Below are 21,131 nucleotides of genomic sequence, written 5' to 3'. Positions count from 1 at the left end.
AGGAATCCCGGCGGTCATGGTCCCCAAACCTTCTGTTGGCACAGGACAGGAACCATCCCCGAAGACAATTCATCAGACATGAAAGGGACTGAACAGTGGGTGGGAGAGAGATGCTGATGAAGAGTGAGCTAATTATATCAGGTGGACACTTGAGACTGTGTTGGCATCTCCTGTCTGGAGGGGGGATGGGAGGATAGAGAGAGTTGGAAGCTGGCAAAATTGTCACGAAAGGAGAGACTGGAAGGGCTGACTCATTAGGGGGAGAGCAAGTGGGAGTAGGGAGTAAGGTGTATATAAACTTATATGTGACAGACTGACTTGATTTGTAAACGTTCACTTGAAGTTCAATAAAAGTTAATAAAAAAAACAGATTTGTCTCATTAAACACTAATGACTGAAGACCAGATGAGTTGTGGAATGACATCATACATGAAGAAAGCAAGAGGTCATTAAAAAGACAGGAGAGAAAGAAAAGACCTAAATGGATGTCAGAAGATACTCTGAAACTCGCTCTTGAATATAGAGTAGCTAAAGCAAATGGAAGAAATGATGAAGTAAAAGCGCTGAACAGAAGATTCCAAAAGGTGGCTCAAGAACACAAAATAAAGTATTATAATGAAATGTGCAAAGACCTGGAGTTCGAAAACCAAAAGAGAAGAACATGCTTGGCATTTCTCAAGCTAAAGGAACTGAAGAGAAAATTCAAGTCTCAAGTTGCAATAGTGAAGGATTCTACTGGGAAAATATTAATCGACAAAGAAGCATCAAAAGAAGATGGAAGGAATACACAGAGTCACTGTGCCAAAAAGAATTGGTTGATGTTCAAACAATATCAAGACGTAGCATATGATTAAGAACCAATTGTACTGAAGGAAGAAGTTCAAGCTGCACCAGAAGCATTCGTGAACAAGGCTCCAGGAAATGATGGAATACCAACTGAGATGTTTCAACAAACGGAGGCTGCGATGAAAGCACTCACCTGTCTATGCCAAGAAATTTGGAAGACAGCTACCTTACCAACCAACTGTAAGAGATCTATATTTGTGCCCATTCCAAAGAAAGGTGATTCAACAAAATGCAGAAATTATGGATAAACGTCATTAATATCACTCACAAAACAAAAAATTGCTGAAGATCATTCAAAAGCAGTTGCAGCAGTACATCAACAGGAAACTTCCAGAAATTCAAGGCAAATTCAGAAGAGGATGTAGAATGACAGATATCATTGCTGATGTCAGATGGATTCTGGCTGAAAGCAGAGAATACCAGAAGGATGTTTACCTGTGTTTTATTGACTATGCAAATGTATTCAACTGTGTGGATCATAAAAAATTATCCATAATAATGTGAAGAATGAGAATGCCAGACACTTAATTGTGCTCATGCAGAACCTGTACCTAGACCAAAAGGCAGTCATCCAAGCAGAACAAGGGGATACTGTGTGGTGTAAAGTCAGCAAAGGTATGTGTCAGGGTTTTATCCTTTTACCGTACATATTCAATCTGTATGCTGAACAAATAATTCGAGAACCTGGGTTATATGAAGACGAATGCAGCATCAGGACTGGAGGAAGACTCATTAAAAACCTACTAGATGCAGACAGCACCACCTGCCTTGCTCAAAGTGAAGAAGACTTGAAGCAGTTATTGATGAAAACCAAAGACTATAGTCTTCAGTATGGGTTACACCTCAACATAAAGGAAATAAAAATCCTCACAACTGGACCAATAAGCAACATCATGTAAGCAGGAGAAAAGTTTGAAATTGTCAAGGATTTCATTTTACTTGGATCCACAATCACCACCCATGGAAGCAATGGTCAAGAAATTAAAGGAAGCATCGCATTGGGTAAATCTGTACAAAAGGACCTCTTTAAAGTGGTAAAAAAAAAAAAAAAGTCACTTTAAGGACTAAGGTGCACTTGACCAAGGCCACGGTATTTTCAGTTGCCTCATATGCATGCAAAAGGTGGACAATGAATAAAGACTGAAGAATTGACACCTCTGAATTGTGGTGTTGGTGAAGAATATTGAATATACCACGACTGCCAGAAGAACAAATGTGTCTTGGAGGAAGTACAGCCAGAATGCTCCTTAGAAGCAAAGATGGCAAAGCTGTGTTTCACATATTTTGGACATGTTAGCAGGAAGGACCAGTCCCTGGAGAAGGACATCATGCTTAGCAGAGGATCAACAAAACAGAGGAAGACCCCCAACAAGATAGATTGACACAGGCTGCAACCATGAACTCATTCATAATGTAGGGTGGGGCAGGACAGAGCCACGCTTTGTTCTGTTGTACATAGGGGTCACTATGAGCCAGAACTGACTTGATGGCACCTAACAACAGTAACAGGCCATCACAGTATGAGAAGCCGAGAGACTTGTGGGGATATTGGTCTGTAATTTTCTTTTTTTCTTGGTGTCTTTTCCTGCCTTTGGTATCAGGGTATGTTGGCTTCATAGAATGAAATAGGTAGTATTTCTTCCTTTTCTATGTTCCCAAACAGTTTGAGTAGTACTCGGTGATTTCTTCTCTGAATGTTAGTCGGAATTCTCCAGTGAAGCCATTAGGGCCAGGGCTTCTTTGGTGGAGGTGGAGGGAGCTTCTTTTTATTACGTCTTCGATTACTTTTGTTATGGGCCTGTTCAGATTTTCTCTCAGTTTGCGTTAGTTTAGGTAGGTAGCGTGTTTCTAGAAATTTGTCCATTTAGTCTAGGTTCTGAAATTTTGTTGGAGTACAGTTTTTCACAGTAATTTGCTTTGATCCTTTTTATTTCAGTTGGGTCTTTTTTATGTCCCCCATCTCATTTCTTATTTCAGTGATTTCCTTCCTCTTCTGTTTTTCTTTTGTCAGTTTGGCCAACGGTTTGTTGATTTTGTTAACCTTTTCCAAGAACCAACTTTTAGTTTTGTTGATTCTTTTTATTGTTTTTCTGTTCTCTATTTCTTTTACTTCTGCTCCAGTGTTTATTGTTTCCTTTCTTCTGGTGCCTGTGGACTTCTTTTGCTGTTCTCTATTAGTTTGAGTTGTAGCGCTAATGTTTTAACTCTGGCCTGGCCTTCTTTTCTGATGCATGCATTTATTGCTATAAATTGGCCTCTGAGCACCGCCTTTGTTGTGTCCCAAACGTTTTGGTATGATGTGCTTTGATTTTCATTTGATTCTAGGGATTTTTTGACTTCATCTTTGATTTCTTCTATCACAATAAGTTGTTTTTAAACAAGGTGTTGGTAAGTTTCCTCGAATTTGATTTTTTTTTTTCTTGATCCTCCTGTTATTGATTTCTACTTTTATGGAGTTGTGATCAGAGAGAATGCTTTGTATTATTTTGATGTTTTGGATTTTATTGGGGGTTGCTTTTTGGCTTAAAATGTGGTCTAGTCTGGAGAATGTTCCATGTGCCTTGGAAAAGAATATTTTGCTGCTTTTGAGTGCACTGTTCTATATATATGTATATATATACACACATATATGTATATATACACACGCACACACACATATATATATACACACATGTATGTATATATATGGTCAAGTTGTTTGATTTTGGCCTTTAGATCTTCTGTATCTTTGTTAAGTTTCTTTCTAGATGTTCTGTCCTTTAGCAAGAGCGGTATCCTGAAGTCTCCTACTATTATTGTAGAACAGTCTATTTCTCTTTTCAGTGCTGCTAGAGTTTGTTTTATGTATTTTGAGCCCTGTCCTTGGGTGCATAGATATTTATTAGGGTTATGTCTTCTCGTTGGATTGTGCTCTTAATCATTACGTAATGTTCTTCCTTGTCTTTATGGAGATTTTACCTTAAAGTCTGTTTTATCTGAGATTAGTATGGCCACTGCTGCTTTTTTTTTTTGGTTACTGTTTGCTTTATGTATTTTTTCCATCTTTTGATTTTTAATGTATTTGTGCCTTTGTGTCTAAGGTGTGTCTCTTGTAGACAGCATATTGATGGGTCAGGTTTTTTTTCATTCTTTGTGCCACTCTGTCTCTTTACAGGTGCATTTAAGCCATTACATTCAGCGTGATTATCAATAGGTATGAATTTATTGCTGTCACATTATTGTTTTTTTTTTTTTGTGGTGGTAACATTTTCTTGTTTCTCTTACTTTCCTATGCTGAGTTCCTTTCGTTTTTGGATTTTCTTTTCTTTCATTATTATAGACTTTGTGTTTACTGTGTCTTTATGTTTTTATTTTTTTTTTATGTTGATGAGAAGGTTTGTTAACTTTCTTTGTGTTTACCTTGACGTTTACCCTTATCTTCCAAAGTATGAACCAGTCTTTTATTACTTGACATTGCCTGGACTTTTCCATTTGAAATTTCTGTACCTACACCATTTATTCCCCCTTTTATTGTTTTGATGTTATTGTCATTTACAGGTCAACATCCTTGTTTTAAGTTTCTTAGCTTTGTTTTGTTTTTGAGAGTTTCTTCCCTTGGTTGGTATCTGTCCTGATTTCCCCATAGTATTGGAGAGAGAGTTTTGCAGGATGTATTATTCTTGGTTGGCTGTTTTTTGTTTTTTTTTTCAGCTCAAGGTTTTATATGTCATCCCATTGCCTTCTTGCCTGCATGGTTTCTGCCAAGTAATCAGAGTTTAGTCTTATTGTTTCCTATTTGTAAGTGACCTTTTGTTTTTCTTCAGCTGCTCTCAGGATTCTTTCTTTGTCTTTGGTTTTGGCAAGTTTGATTAGATATGTCTTGGTGACTTTCTTTTGGAGTCTATTCTATATGCAATTCTTTGGGCTTTTTGTACGGTCAGCTTTTTACATTTTATGATGTTTGGAAAGTTTTCTGCCAGCAAATCTTTAACAATCTTCTTTGTGTTTTCCATTTTCTCACCTGGTTCTGAAACTCTGAACACACACAAACTTTTTCTTTGATTGTGTCCCACATAATTCTTAGGTTTTCTTCATTCTTTTCTCTGATTTTTCTTCAAACAAAGGGGTATCCAAGTATTTGTCTTCAATCTTTCTGATCCTGTCTTCCATTGTCTCAAATTTGCTCCTAAAACCTTTGTCAGGTTTAAATTTATGAAATTTTGTTTTTTATCTTTTGGATTTCTAGTTGCTGTTTTTGTTTGATTGCTAATTGTTCATTTAGTTTGACATTTTGTTCTTGTATTATTTTCCTGAATTCTTCTATTGCTTTGTCTGTGTTTTCCTTGATTTTGTCTATTTTTATCTTGGTGTTGTCTGTATTTTCCTTGATCTCTTTCCCAATCTCTTGAAGAGCTGTAAACATCAGTGTTTTGAATTCCATAGCATGTAGTTTCACTGCCAGAAGGTAATCTGATTCTTTATTTTGTTCACTTGCTGGAGTCATTTTATCTTGCCTTTTTTGTATTTTTTGATATTGTCTGCTGTCTCTGAGATATTAAGGTATTGTTTTCTTTATTTATTGATTGTAAGTTTGTTTCATCCTGCTTTTTTGTTTTGTTTTATTTTATCAGGGTGGGAAAGCCAGGTATGCTTTGCTGCTTGCTTGTCTGTGGGCACAAGAGTTCTCACCACCTTGTCTGATGAGCAGGGAAGCAGCAGACAGGGCAAGTTTTCTGTGCTATACACTGGTTTGGTGAGGTGGCTGAAGATGGACTGGGTGGGCACTGTCTGCCTTTTGTTGTTTGTCCTGCAGTGTGGATTCACAGCCCCTCAACAGATGGTCAGGTGTCAGATGTGGAGTGCTACAGGTGCACTTACCACCGTTCAGCAGCTGGTCATTTGAAGTGGGTAGGGGTTGTGTGGGCCTGAGTGCCAGGGATGCTCTAGCTGTAGCAGCATGACAGGAGCTGGAGGCAAGGGGGGAGGCGGTGTATAGGATTAGGTGGGAGGGAGAAAGAAAAGGAATAAAGAGCAAAAAAGAAAAAGGAAAAGAATGCCAGCATGGTAGAGCCTGGTGAATGGGGGCATGGCTGACCCAGGGGCTGGTATGAAGGGAGGCAAGGAGATGTGCAGGGATAGCTGGGAAGGAGAAAGAAAAGAAAGAAAGAAAGAAAAGAGAGAAAGAGAAACAACATGGCAGCCTGTTGGGGGCCAGCAGTGTTGCCAGGGCAGACACAGAGTAGTGGTGGGCCTGTGCATTGGTGACTCTCTAGATGCAGCAGTGTGGCAGTGTCTAGTGGGAAGGGAGGGAGGTGGCATATGGGGCTAGGTAGGAGGGAGAAAGAAAAGGAAGAAAGAGGAAAAAGAAAGACAGAAAGAATAAAATTGGTGGTGTGTTGGGGGCCAGTGAGTGAGAGTGGGGTGGACCTGGGGACTGGTGGGAAGGGAGGTGAGGTGACACACAGTACTAAGTGTGCAGGATAAAGAAAAGAAAGATTTTAAAAAAAGGAAAAAAAGATCCTAGATGGAATGTTTTACTATAGACAGATCACTTGAGAAAGCCATGTTTTCCAACCAGTATATACTTCTAGAATCAAGTCCATCTGTTCAGATTTGCTAATTGGAGTTCATTGCTCCCTGAGACGTTTAAGAAAGGTCATATTTATAAGAATCCAACTCTCAGTAGATCTGAACTAGCTACAAAATATCCAGGGTTCCTTGATGTGAGAGCTTCACCCTTGTTGGCTGATGGCAGAAAGTTGCATGGTTTACCCCCCTGACCTGTGTCATCTGTGTCAATATAATGTCTTAAGCAATGGCAGGCTCACGTACATCACCTGACTTTGGAATGCTGGTGTTCAGGTGATCCATAACCACATAGAGGCTGCATTCCACACATCGTTCTGTCATGACTGTTATCATTATTTTAACTCCCCTGTCAAAAAAATGATTGGACTTCATTGCTAATATGCCTCATATTCTGCCTGATAATGTAAAGTCTGTAAGGGCAGAGACCATGGCTACCTTGTTTCCTATACTGTCAACATTTTAAAATTATGTCCATTTGTTTTATTCTAGGACAGGGGCCTGGTGGTGCAGTGGTTAAGAACTTGGCTGCTAACCAAGAGGTCAGCAGTTCAAATCCACCAGTGGCTCCTTGGAAACCCTACGGGGCAGTTCTACCATGAGTTGGAATCTACTTGATGGCAACAGATTTTTTTTTTTTTTTTTTGGTGAGCTAGGATAAGTTAGAACAAGGATTATACATCCTGTATATTTTCTCTTGACAATTCTCTTACAATTAAAGTATTCTTTACTCAGCTATTGCTCAATATATGCTTGTTTACTGGAATAAAATCAAGAGTACAGAAGATTAAGTGTCATGTTACTCATTGAACTTTGAATTTTCACTCAGCGTGGATTTCTTTGAACAGCCAATGAAATTTTAGCTCGAATGCTAATCCTAAAACTAAGTAAGAGACTTTGTATTCAAAAGGTAAGCTGGAGCTGAACACATTGGCTATTCAGGTACACTGTTCCAGCATATCCAGTTTTCTTTGCGTTTCCAAAGAAGGCAGCACGGAGGCACCAAGGCATGGGAAGGAAATCCCTGTACCTTCTGATTGTGGGGGTCCTTGTAGCATATTACGTTTATACACCTCTCCCAGATAATTTTGAGGAGCCATGGAAAGTGATGTGGTTGGACACCCAAATAAGGACTGCAGCACATTTGGTAAGTGTGGAATTTTATTGATTCAGATGTGCGTATGTAACCACGTGAGACGGAGAGCTAAGTTCTCCAGAATTCTGTTCCTCGGTTATTTTGTGCTATTAATCTATTTACCTTTTAAAAACGAGTGCTGCAGTCTTTGTCTTTTTTACTGTTAAAACTTTGCTTGTTTATTTCTCCCCTTTCGCTTTTTATTTTATAAATCAGAATCATGTTAAAAAATACCGAGAAGAACAAACAAGGAGGCATTTGAGTAGGTTTGACTAAAAACGGCTTTTTCAGGTGTCATTCATGTCATGAGGAGGAGCTCTCGTGGTGCAGTGGTTAAAGTGACCGACTGCTAACTGGAAGTTCAGTGGTTCGAAACTACCAGCGGCTCTGCAGGAAAACGATATGGCAGATTGCTGCCGTAGAGATTTACAGCCTTGGAAAACCTGTTGGGTCACTATGAGTCGGAACTGACTCCAGGGCAGTGGGTTGGTATTCATGTCATGAAAGTGGGAGGTGTTTGACAGTCTTGTCTTAGATCTTGCTTGGTATTTAAAGTCATAAATAAATCAAGATCATTTGATTGCGTAGCACTCTGTAGGCTACAGACTTTACGGTGTCTTAGATTCAGAGCCTAGAAGGAAATGCTGTGTTGGTGGGCTGATCAGCACATGCCCAGGATTAGCCATGAACAGCTGGATATGCAGAAATGGAAGGGTGGGTGCTGGGTGTCATAGCAACTGGGCTGCCTACCAGAGAAGCTCTAGTGTTGACTTGAAATAAGGTGTGGCTCTATCAGGTGCTTTGGGAAAGTTTTTATATTACTTCTTTGATTGTATCATCCCCTCCATTTTTCTATTATCACTTTCTAGAACTTAAATCAGACAGATTATGTGATTCCCAGATCCCTCTTTCATTTCTCATTTATTCAACAATTCAACTCTCTGTCAAATTCTATTAGGTGAACAAGGACTCTGTTTCTGTGGAACTTACATTCTAGTGACAGAGAAATAGAACAAAGCAGAAGCAAATGCTTGCATTATTTCAGAATGTGGAAAGTGCCTTGCAGAGAAACAGAATGAAGAGAGTAGTGTGGGCAGAAGGCAGGAGCGAGGCTACTCATGTTCTCATGAGAAAGCCTTTCTGAAGAAAAAACATCTGCCTGGAGACCAGAAGGTTGAAAAGGAACCAGCCACCTTAGGCGCTGAAGAAAAAGCTTTCCAGTTAGAGACAGTAACAAGTGCAGAAGTCCCAGCTGCAGAATATTGCCAAATTCAAGAAATCATATGAGACATTTAGGACTAATGGGGCAAGTGTTGCAATTTAATTTGTAAAGGCTAGAGGTATTAGCATACAGCACTTTGTGACAATGGTTGTAAGTTTAATTTAGTTCTGTCTTTTAAAGTTTAAGGCTTTAAAGAAGGGAGCCTTTTTTTTTTTTTCACATAGTTTCTCTTTTTGATCTACAATTTGAGAGAGGTCCTTCATTTTATTTTCCTTTGGGTCCTGCTATTACTTACTTTTAAAAATGTATTTAAGAAATCATATATCTAATCTTTTATTGTCAGTTTTTCTTTTTTCTGGTTGCCTTTTATTGCAGCCTGTCCAGGATTTATGAATGTAATATATCTTCAGAGCTCTCAAAGAATACAGATATTTAAAATTATGTTAATATTTTTCTCTTTCCTGAATTATCTGGATTTTACTTGTGGTCACTTATTCTCTTGCTTTATGCTTTTTTTCCTGATGAGTTTAGCTAACTTCCCTCAAATGACTGGCCATCTTTGAGTATCTAGATTTATTGAAAGATTATGCTATGAACATTAAATCAAGACTAAAATGGCTAGATTTGCGGTCTTGTTACTAGCTTGTTCCTGCAATTATTTTTCTCATTTCTGAATTGGATGTGGTTATACTGCATACCTCATAGGTAGGTGAGCCACTACAAGGATAGAGATTAATTCGAGATTAGAACATACCAAATGCTTAGAACACTGACTTGTAGCGTGAAAGGACAGGACGCAGTCAAGTAGACTGGCCCTTCCTTTTGCTCCCACCCATTCCTTTCACTCCCAATCCTGCCTCCCAGACCCTACTTGCACATAGTCAGATTGAGCTGTATCAACAGGACCCTCCCCGCCTTCAAGCTAAAGCACGGGCTCTGCTAGGAAAGATAGCTCCTTCTTTTGTTGGTTAGTCAAATTCTTCAGAAGAGATCTTACTTCCAAGACCCATTAAACTGTACTTCCTGCTTGAAAACTCCTTTTTATTTGCTACTCCCTGGGAGCTTTTGTGGAAACCCTGGTGGCGCGGTGGTTAAGTGCTATGGCTGCTAGCCAAGAAGTTGGCAGTTCAAATCCACCGGGCGCTCCTTGGAAACTCTATGGGGCAGTTCTACTCTGTCCTGTAGGGTCGCCATGAGTCAGAATCAACTCGACGGCAGTGGGTTTGGGTTTGGTTTTTGGTTCGGGAGCTTTTGTAATTACTCACCCTGTGCTCCCAAAGTAACTTGGCAAGCACTCTATCGCAGCAACTACCTTGTTTTCTAACTGTTGACTTGTTGTCTTCCCCACGTAAGTCTCAGAATCTTGAAAAAAATATTTTGCTTGTTTATTTGTGTGACCTTAATGCTTTAGTAGAGAACCTGACACTTACAGACAACAGGGGTGTTCGTTCTCCTTGTTACAACCACAAGAGGCTAAAATGACCACAATGCCGTTTCTTCTAAAAAGACTGAAGCAGATTCACTTGTGAGAGATTAGTTGATTGGTGTTTATTAGAAGTGAATATGTACTTTTATGGCATAGTCTTTTTGAAATTTGACATTTGAATTTCGTTTTTAGGCTACATTTCTTGAGCTTCTAGGAATTGGCCATTATATGGATTTCCTGATGTTCACCTTAAGCTTTGCTGAAGTCCCACCAACCTCAGACGAAAATGTCACCGTGAGCGAGACGACTTTCAACAACATCCCTGTCCGTGTGTATGTGCCAAAGAGGAAGTCCGCAGCACTAAGGAGGGGTTTGTTTTACATTCACGGTGGTGGTTGGTGTGCGGGGAGTGCTGGTAAGTGACTGCTTTGAAGGCTCTTTGTCACTGTGATAGTTTGCAAAAATTCTACAGGAAATTCTGAAGTCCTTAGTCATTATACAATGACCTTCTGCTGGGACACTGCAATCTCTTTCTCTTGGCTTGTTCTTCTGGCAAAGTTTTACTCTGCTTAGAAGGTTCAAATCACCCTCTTCCATACGTGCTTCTCTTATCAGCCTTGGTAGAGTTGAGACGACTAAAGTTTGCCTGTTTTTTGCAATCAGCCTAAGAGCACATAGCTTACTATTTTCTGTTTCTCTCCATTTCATATCACAGGACTCCTTGATGTGTTAATGCATTTACTGACAGATCTACTAGGTGCCAGGCAATGTTCTAGGAACTTTGGCTATATCTTTGAAAAGATAAAAATCCTTTCCTTCTTGGAGTTTACATTCTAATGGTCCACTGCTAATCCACTGACAAATACATAAATCATGCAGTGTTATAAACTGATAAATGTAGGAAATATTAAAAAAAAAAAAAAAAACTGCTATAAAGTCAATTCTGACTCATGGCCAGGGTAATCAAGATCAAGCATGCAGGTTGCAAATTTCTTGAAGTATAGTCTCAGAGTAGAAAGAGGAATGTATTTAGAAGTGGAAGGATTGTGATAACTGCTCCAATTGTTTGACTCTGAGAAAATCTCCTAATCCTCCTGATTCCCAGATTCCTTAATATTCATTTCTTTATTTCACATGAATGGAATATTGAGAATGTAGAGATTGACCCATTGCCATTGAGTCAATTCTGACTCAAAGCGACCATATAGGACAGAGTAGAACTGCCTTACAGGGTCTCCAAGGAGTGGCTGGTAGATTTGAACTCTTGACCTTTTGGTTAGCAGCCAAGTTCTTTTTTTTTTAATTGTACTTTAGTTGAAGGTTTACAGAACAAACTAGTTTCTTATCAAACAACTAGTATACACGTTGTTCTATGACATTGGTTAGCAACCCCACGACATGTCAGCACTCTCCCTCCTCAACCCTGGGTTCCCTATTACCAGCTTTCCTGTTCCCTCCTGCCTTCCAGTCCCTGCCCCAGGGCTGGTGAACCCCTTTAGTCTTGTTTTGTTCCATTGGCCTGTTCAATCTTTGGCTGAAGGATGAACCTCAGGAGTGACCTCATTACTGAGCTGAATGAGTATCCGGGGGCCATACTCTCAGGGTTTCTTCAGTCTATGCCAGGCCAGCAAGCCTGGTCTTCTTCTTAAGTTAGAATTTTGTTCTACATTTTTCTCCAGCTCTGTCCAGAACCCTTTATTGTGATCCCTTCAGAGCAGTCAGTGGTGGCCAGGCACCATCTAGTTGTACTGGACTCAGTCTGGTGGAGGCCGTGGTAGATGTGGTCCACTAGTCCTTTGGACTAATCTTTCCCTTGTATCTTTAGTTTTCTTCATTCTTCCTTGCTCCTGAAGGGGTGAGACCAGTGGAGTATCCTAGATAGCAACCAAGTTCTTAACCACTGTGCCACCAGGGCTCTGTGGACATTGAATTGGGATTTAAATTAAGAACACTGAACACCACATTGAATTGGGATTTAAATTAAGAACTCTGAAGCCAGAGAGTAAGAATGAATTAGTCTGGACAAGAAATGTTACAAGCTTGAAATTAAACAAAATATGTCAATTGTTATGGGAAGTTAGCAGACAGGGAGAGATTAGTGGGTTCTAAAATGATTGTCTTATTTGCACTAGGATAACTGAGAGGGTGAGGGTAGATCCCTGGGCAACATGGACATAAGATTTGGGTGGAGGACTAAGCTACCAGCAAAGTGCTGAGAAGAAATGATCAAAGAGATAACAAACTGAAAAGAAAGCGAAAGAAGGTGAGTCTCAAGAGAGACGAAGCAATAAGAAGTACTAAATGATATAGAGATGTTAGGTAAGATAAGGATGGAAGCACGTCTCTTTGAAGTTGAATCTTTTATGTTGATGTTGTTGAGGAGCAATTCAAGGGAATATTCACATAGAAACACATTGCATCAGGCAAAAAGTGAGAGTGAAGAATGTGGAAAGATTGATTGCTGTCCTTAAAGGGATTTAGTTTTGGAAGGATTAGGCAAAAGGATAATAGATTGACATAGATCGAAAGGACAGTTAAGTAAGAGCATTTTATTTTATTTTTTGAGGGACATGAACTGCTTGGAAGACTGAAGGAAATGGAGGAAATAAACAGAAATGTGTTAGAGAAATAGATGGGCTGGGAGTGCTGACTGATGGAGGAATATACCAAAGGAATAAAGGAAGGAGATTCAGAGCATGGGTAAAAGATCAGGTATGGATAAGAAGTTTGGAAATGGATGAGAAGAGCCTCAAGTCTTCCTCCCAGACAAGAGAAAAAGAGGCAAAGACAAGCCTGAGCCAGATACACTTTTAGGATAACAGTGCAGATGTGAGCAGTAAATGAGAAATCCCAGCTTCGTGTTTTCTGTATATTAAAAAAAAAAAAATTTTTTTTTTTGAAGCGTAATTCTATCCCAATTACTTTCAGAAGCTTTTTTCTATTATCCTCATGCAGACTGAGTTGGTTCTTCTGTTATCACAGTTCCTTCTATATCTTCTTGTGCATTTATCTGACCATACGATGGTCAAGTCGGGGGCATGCCCTTTCATCTTTAGATCCTTATCACCTAACACAGAGCCAAGTCAATATTTCTTCCGTTAAGGGAGTTGGGGCTAGTCTTGTTGAGAGCAAAACTAGTTTAGAAAAGCCAATGAGGAGAAAGAAAGGAAACAAAGGGCAATTAGAAACTCACATTTCGCTGAATTGTGGATGGTGGTTTCTCATGGATGCATCCAGTGTTCTGAATATGTTTCCTGAGCATTTTAATGTGGTGCAAGTGGAGAACTGCAGGAACATAAAACAAGTACAGTAGAATTTCAGTGGAGAAAACATCCTTCTTTTCATTTGTTCATTCTCACTAACATCCTGCTTTCATTCCTTTTATTTCAGCATTACCTAGTTACGACATGCTGTCAAGATGGACAGCAGACAGACTTGATGCTGTTGTCATATCAACCAAGTAAGAGTGCTGTTGGTTTGTTTATAGACCTGACATGTCACGATGCCCTCAGCTTCTTGGTGAATGTACAATTATCTCAAAAATAAATGATTCCTAGATGAGACAAAGTAGGTGACAGAAAGTAAAGAAAGACCTACCTTGCTTAGAGTCAGAGAAAACAAAGACAAAAAGCCTCCGTGTGTGTGTTGGTCAGGCAGGAATGAAGAGCTGAGAGTGAAGAGTTTTCACGTAAACTTCAACTGTATCACCCATGGGCATAATTACATTTACTGGATTTTCTCCCAATCCTTAATTTGCATTGTCTTTATGAATAGCTGCCCTGGAGTCAGAAGGCAATGTATAAAAGTGCATCATAAATAATTCTTACCTCTGAGTCATTACAAAGATTACATGATAACATTTCTGAACCGAACTTAGCCTTGGGGTCTGCCACTTGATGAGTCTAGAACATTAACATTTATTATCAGATTAAAGAAACCCACAAAATCAATGAATTAGTGTCAAGTCGTGTTAGATCAGCAATCAGCGTTCGAAAAGCACTCTTAGGGAAAGATTAAAAAATAGGATGGGGTTGCTAGGTGGACCAATTCAAAGCTACATGCACCTATTTAAACTTCAGATGATGCAGGAAAAGTTAAGAAGTACTCATTGTCATAATCATTTGTCAAGTTAAAGTATAACTATAAAGTTAAAACATAGTCACACTCAAAATTTGCCTGTGAGTGTTCACTAATAAATATAGTAATTAGATAGAATGACATTTTGAAAAGTTATTAGAAAATCTAAGCTTATCCTAAGATTTGCAAATGAACTTTATTTTTTAAAGATGACAAGTCAAATGACATTGAAAGACATAAACCTGTGTTGATTCATTGAAACAGCTAATAAATAACATGTACTTAAAAATAAAACATATTCTTAAATTTTTATGCAAGCACATACCTTGTCTTTGAATATATTCTTACGTATTTAAATCAAAGATAAATTATTTAACTCTAATTGTAAAAATTGGTAATTATGACTATACTGGCATTAAGAAGGCCAATAAGTACACACATAAAAATGCTCAATATATTAACCCATTGCCGTCGAGTCAATTTCGACTGATAGCAACCCTATACAACAGAGTAGGACTGCCCCATAAAGTTTCTGAGGAGTGCCAGGTAGGTTCCAACTGCCAATCTTTTGGTTAGCAGCCGTAGCTCTTAACCACTACACCACCAGGGTTTCCTGAATATCATTAGCCAAATGCAAATCAAAATCACAATGAGATACTACTTCATACCCACTAAAAAAAAAAAAGGGTAACTATAATTCAAAAATAACATGTGTTGGTGAGGACATGGAGAATTTGGAAGCTACCCTACTGATGGTGGGAATGTAAAAATGGTGCACTTATGTTGGAAAACAGTTTGGTAGCTCCTCAGAAAGTTAAACATACAGTTGTTACATATAACCCAGCAATTTCACTCCTAGGTATACATTCAAGAGAAATGAAAACATATGTCCCTACAAAAGCTGGTACGTGAATGTTTGTAACAACATTATTCATAAAACCCAAAAAGAGGAAACAACCAAAATGTCCATCAAGTAATAAATGGCTGCATAAACTACAGTATATTCATACAATTGAATATTATTTGTCAATAAAAAGAAATGCTGGGACATGAATAAACCTTGAAATTATTATGCTAATCGGCAGAAGCCAGTCACAATATTGTATGATTCTATTTATGTGAAATATCCATAATGATAAAATCTATAGAGACAGAGCCTGAAAACCCTGGTGGCACAGTGGTTAAGAGTTACAGCTGCTAACCAAAAGGTTGGCAGCTGGAATCCACCAGGCGCTCTTTGGAAACCCTATGGGACAGTTCTACTCTGTCCTATACGGTTGCTATGAGTCGGAATCGACTTGATGGCAAAGGGTCTTTTTATCTTTGGATAGAGACAGAAAGTAGATTAGCCTAGATCTGGGGGTGAGGAGCAGGAGGAAATGGAGAGTGGCTATTAGTAGGTACAGGGTTTCCTTTTATATAAAAACATTCTCAAATTGATTGTGGTTATGATTACACAACTCTCTTAATATGCTAAAGACCATTGAATTGTACATTTTAAATGAGAGAATTGTATAGTATGTATCTCAATGAAGTGGTTATATAAAAATATATAAATACATGAGTTAAAATGCATAATACATATGGATATATGAATCTATATGTATTTCTCTACCTATCTATACTGTTATCTACAAAATATAATCAACTACTAATTTGTTGAAATACAGGAAAAGAAAATTATAAAAGGCATATTCAAATGGCTAATAAACACAGGAAAAGTTCATTTACATTAGGAAAATGTAAACGAAGGCCACAAGGAAATACCTACATATGCCCAATATTAGAGCTAAAATGAAAAAGACATAAAATGCCAAGTGTCAGTGACGATAGGGAGCAACAGGAACTTTTATATAGGGCTGGTTCAAGAACACATTGGTACAACAATTTTGTAAAACTCTTCAATGATGTTAGCTAAAGTGAAACATATATGCATAGCTCTGTGACCAGCAATAGCATTCATAGGTATATATCACCAGAAATACATATTTTTATCACAACACATACCAGAATGTTCATAGCAGCACCCTGTGTGAAAACCCAAGATTGCCAACAGCCCAGACGCCCACCATCATTTTAAGGGATAAATGAGTTGTGGTATACTCAGACAATAGAATAAATACAGGAATAGAGCTACATACTGAATGTATACATGAGTCTCAAAGGCATAATGTTGAGCATACAAAACCAGACACAAGGAGTACAGGCCATATGATTCAATTTATTTCATGGGCAAAAATAGGCAAAATTAACTTATACCGTTAGTGGATACTTCCAGGTTTGGGAAGAGTAACAAGAAGAGACTGTAAGAGAGATTTCTGGGGTGTTGGTAATGTTCTGTTTCATTATCTGGGTGCTGGCTACACAGCTGTGTTCAGTTTGAAAATTAATAGTGCGGTATGCTTATGATATGTATGTTTCTGGAATGTATAACATAAAAACAAAAAGAAAAAAACAGTTGCTGAAGAGTATTCTGACCCATGGCCATCCATGCGTAGTATGCTTTCATAAAAAGTAAGAAAATAAAACAAGTAACGTAAAGGAAAGCCATGTTTTCTCTCCACAGCTACAGACTGGCACCTAAGTATCACTTCCCGATTCAATTTGAAGACGTATATAATGCCTTACGGTGGTTCTTACGCAGAACAGTTCTTGCAGAATATGGCGTGAATCCTGAGAGAATTGGCATCTCCGGAGACAGCGCAGGGGGAAATTTAGCAGCAGCCGTAACGCAACAGGTATGACATCCATCATTTTTTAAAAAGTACTCTACTTATAAACATATTTAATGCATTATTAAAATATAAATATTAGTAGTTACTTTTGGAAATATCAGAGAATATTGAGAAGAAATGCCGAAAATGTCAAAAAGTCATGTTTATAACAATCCAATTTATGCTAATTTCAAGTTATTGAAAGCATTTGAAGCCTATCCAGTAGTACCTGCATTCATATGTAAAACGTCTGCATGTATAACTTTTGTGTTTGTTTTACGATATAATATGGATTTTGAAAACATATACAAGCTTTGTATTTTAAAGATATGTTTTCACAAATTAAAACATCTTTTATAATGTTTTGTTCCAACTTATATTTTTCTTGCCTATTCTGGTGTTTGCGTACCCTCTTTGAAGGCCACTGATCTTTATAAATATTAGCAAATTCGGCCTGATATAGCTAAGGGTGATGCTAATAGAATGTTTTGCTCAGAGAGCCTGCCCAAATCACCAAAGATCACATTTCGCTTTGGCTCAGAGTCAGCAGAAGTTCTTATTCATTGATCCTTCCTCTTCATTGGTTGGCCACGTTTGAAAACCCACGTTTATTCACAGCTCCTCAATCACATATATGTATAACCCTGTTGCCACTGAGTCGAATCCAACTCATAACAACCCCTCTTCATGGGGAAACCCTGAAGCTAGGGCTGCTAACCAAAAGGTCGGCAGTTCAAGTCCACCAGGCGCTCCTTGGAAACCGTATGCGGCAGTTCTACTCTGTCCTCTAGGGTCGTTATGAGTCTGAATCGACTCGAAGACAGTGGGTTTGGTTTTTTTTTTCCTCTTCATATCAAAACTTATTGGTATGTCATTGTTGTTAGGTGTCATTGAGTCGTTTTTGACTCATAGCTACCCCACCTAAGAGTAGCACTGCCCCATGGGATTTTCTTGGCTATAATATTTAGGCAAGATCGACAGGTCTTTCTCCCACAGAGCCTCTGGGTGGGTCCAAAGCAACCTTGGGTTAGTGGCTGAGTGCTTAACGGTTTGAGCCACCTGGGCTCCTAGCTTGTTGGTATACTAGGATATTTAAGCAAATTCTTTTGTGAACAAAGAGAATAATATGAAAGTCAAGTTTATGAAGTTCTTCTGGTTGTCATTCTTGGTAGTACGGGGAATGTTAACTTTTTAATTATTGATTAGATTCTTTTGCATTACCCATGAGGAAAACAGGAAAGATGATTTTCTTTAAATTAAAAGTATCTTTTAATTAAGAAACATCTCATTACAGAAAAGGTCCTTAGGTGGAGCAAAGGGTTTGCTCTTGGGGAAGAAAGGCCTGCTAGTCTGCTGGGTAAAGTCTGCAGCCAAGTAAACCTTATGGAGCTCTGTTCTACTCTGTAACCACGGGGTTGCCATGAGTCAGAATCTCAACAGCAATGGGTTTCAGTTCTAGAAGCCCATTATGAGTATTTGAAAGTCTGCTGAGATGGTGTACTTCATTTATCACTGAAAAGCTTTGAGATTATTAATTTATATAGAGACTATCTTGTTATAATTATTTTATAGTTTTAATATGAACATAATTTGCATAAGTTATCTTGATTATTTTTCAGCTCTTAGATGACCCAGATGTCAAGATCAAGCTCAAGGTCCAGTGTTTAATTTATCCTGCCCTTCAGCCCCTCAATGTAGATTTACCATCTTATCAGGAAAACGCACATTTTCCAGTTCTGCCCAAATCATCCATGGTCAGGCTCTGGAGTGACTATTTTACTACAGACAGATCACTTGAAAGAGCCATGCTTTCAAACCAACATATCCCTCTGGAATCAAGTCATCTATTACAATTTGTTAACTGGAGTTCTTTGCTCCCCGAGAGGTTTAAAAAAGGACATGTTTACAAAAATCCAATTTATGGTAGTTCTGAGCTATCAAACAAATATCCAGGGTTCTTAGATGTGAGGGCAGCCCCCCTGTTGGCTGATGACAACAAATTGCGTGATTTACCCCGGACCTACGTCATCACCTGTCAATACGATGTCTTAAGAGATGATGGTCTCATGTATGTCACCCGACTTCGCAACGCTGGAGTTCAGGTGACTCATAATCATGCTGAGGCGGGATTCCATGGCGCATTTGGATTTCTGGAATTGAAAATTAGCTCCAGGATGATAAATCAATATGTCAGTTGGCTAAGTGAAAATCTATAGCAAAATATTTATCAATGATATGTTTTAAAAATAAAGTTAATATGAAAATATCAGAAGATTCAGATATTAGAAATGGGTCTTTCTTGGAAATGGTATATACTTACAGTCCACATATACATAATAATTCTTATTGTAAATAGCCACTTTGCTACTTTGTACTTTGAGGGATTTCATTCAATTTTCCTCATTGTCTATCTGCTATTTCTATTAGATTTTTTTCCTCTTATATTTTTAATCTTATTTTCTTATATACCCACTCTTGTGTGTTGACTACTATTTGCAATTGTAGGAGGATAAATATAAGCAAATATTGCCTGCCTGGGTAATGTCAAGGTCTTAATCAGTGTACAGCAGAGCTCCTAACCACTGTACCACCAGGGCTCAATGACCTGCATAATATGCCCTAATTATGAAGAAACAGAACCAGAGGCAATCTTCAGGTGTGTAGGGGCTCCACTTAGCCATCAGGAACCAAGATTCCTTCTCTTTGTTCTCCATCTTTCTTAGTATATATTTTTTTGTCTTTAAGCTCATAATAAAATTATTGTACATCTGGGAACCACCTGAACAATCTGCGTAGGCAGAAATAAAGTTTGGCAAAAGATGGGGTTACACTGGAGGCCATTCCACTTTATCAGAAAACGGTAGCAATCTCAGAAACTCCGGCCAATAGACTTATCCTTACAGCTCACTTTCTAGGAGTATGTCACATGGCCAGCACTAGCTATAAGGAATTCTGAAAAAGGGAGAATTTGTAGTTGGGCTACTTGGATTTTCTTACACTAAAAAAGAAGAAAATACCAGATAAGCAACTAACCCGTTGCCGTCAAGTAGATTCTGACTCATAGCAACCCTACAGGACAGAATAGAATTGCCCCATTGGATTTCCAAGGAGTGGCTGATGGATTCGAACTGCCAACCTTTTGGTTAGCAGCAGAGTTCTTAACCACCTATACCACCAGGGCTTCAGGCAACTAACAGAACATGCAAAAAAATCTGTAGCAGTAGATTTTTAAAAATAATTGTGGGAGAATTATTTCCTGAGTAAATAAGTAAGGAGACCTGGATATTAGTATTAAAGGTAATAAATAGACAGGTAAATTTAATAGATAGCCCCAATGGATCATCTTTGTTCCATGTACAAATTATTAAAAAAAAAAAAAAAAAAGTGAGTTGGTTGCTTTGAAATAAACTCTTGAATCCATCCAGGGCTGGTACTTGTTGTTGTTTCACCTGGTTCCTTTTCGAGGCTAGGGGCAATGACACTAACCTGGATTTTGCAATACACACAAACATCTTCTTGCCCAGAAAGGTGGGCACTCAAATATCACCTATGATATTTTCCCATGAAACAAATACTCTGTTCAACAGTTAAAGGCGTGGAGGCATCAAGCACCTAGGAGCGGGCCAGAGAGTCACTTTACTGAGGTCTGTGAAATGAACTTTTCAAAAGTTTGAACCTTGGTAAGGGTGATAAAGTTTTTAGAATAGTGTAATTTTTACTAAAATTGAGTAACAGTGATGCAATTTCAAAACAGAATGACCCCCCTTTTTGTTAGAGGGAGAACCTCCAGAGATGTAGCAATTCCACTTTCAGGTATAGTCTCAAAAAGAAATGAAAACGTCAGTCCACACAAAGGCTGGTACAAGCATGATCATTTTAGCTTTATTTATAGTAGCAAAAAATTGGAAAAAAATTTTCCTGGACTTTTAACTCTACATTTCCTTCAACTTCCAAGTGAAACCTAATACTTACTAGAGGGCTCTGCTTCCCTTATTTTTCCTTCTACCACAAGACCTGGAGGTGAATTAGGGGTTTGCCTTAGTTACTGTTCCTCACAGGCCATTCCCTCTACAACCTTGTCAGGTGTCATCAAACCACAGCCTGGGGCCAAATCTGTCCTATAGCCAATTTCTGTACAACCAATAA

General features: G+C 38.5%; 1 protein-coding gene across 1 annotated transcript; it reads left to right on the top strand.

Moving 5' to 3' along the window:
• Window positions 1–7,361: 7,361 nt before the first annotated feature.
• Window positions 7,362–19,201, top strand: AADAC (arylacetamide deacetylase). Its single transcript, XM_049867469.1, has 5 exons — window positions 7,362–7,558; window positions 10,387–10,609; window positions 13,585–13,654; window positions 16,838–17,009; window positions 18,605–19,201. The coding sequence occupies exons 1-5, from the start codon at window positions 7,421–7,423 to the stop codon at window positions 19,199–19,201; spliced, it is 1,200 nt and encodes a 399-aa protein (XP_049723426.1). The 5' UTR covers window positions 7,362–7,420.
• The last annotated feature ends 1,930 nt before the right edge of the window (window positions 19,202–21,131 follow it).

This window comes from Elephas maximus, chromosome 23 (genome assembly GCF_024166365.1).
Source record: "Elephas maximus indicus isolate mEleMax1 chromosome 23, mEleMax1 primary haplotype, whole genome shotgun sequence".
NCBI lineage: Eukaryota > Metazoa > Chordata > Mammalia > Proboscidea > Elephantidae > Elephas > Elephas maximus.
The sequence above is the reverse complement of the archived record's forward strand: the minus strand, read 5'-3'. Positions and strand labels throughout refer to the sequence as shown.

Bases quoted from the DNA above. Each gene is read 5' to 3' on its own strand.
- AADAC (XM_049867469.1), top strand. From the start codon at position 7,421: ATGGGAAGGAAATCCCTGTACCTTCTGATTGTGGGGGTCCTTGTAGCA. The intron at 10,610-13,584 runs GTAAGTGACTGC...CTTTTATTTCAG, and splicing joins TTGGTGTGCGGGGAGTGCTG to CATTACCTAGTTACGACATG. The intron at 17,010-18,604 runs GTATGACATCCA...ATTATTTTTCAG, and splicing joins CAGCAGCCGTAACGCAACAG to CTCTTAGATGACCCAGATGT.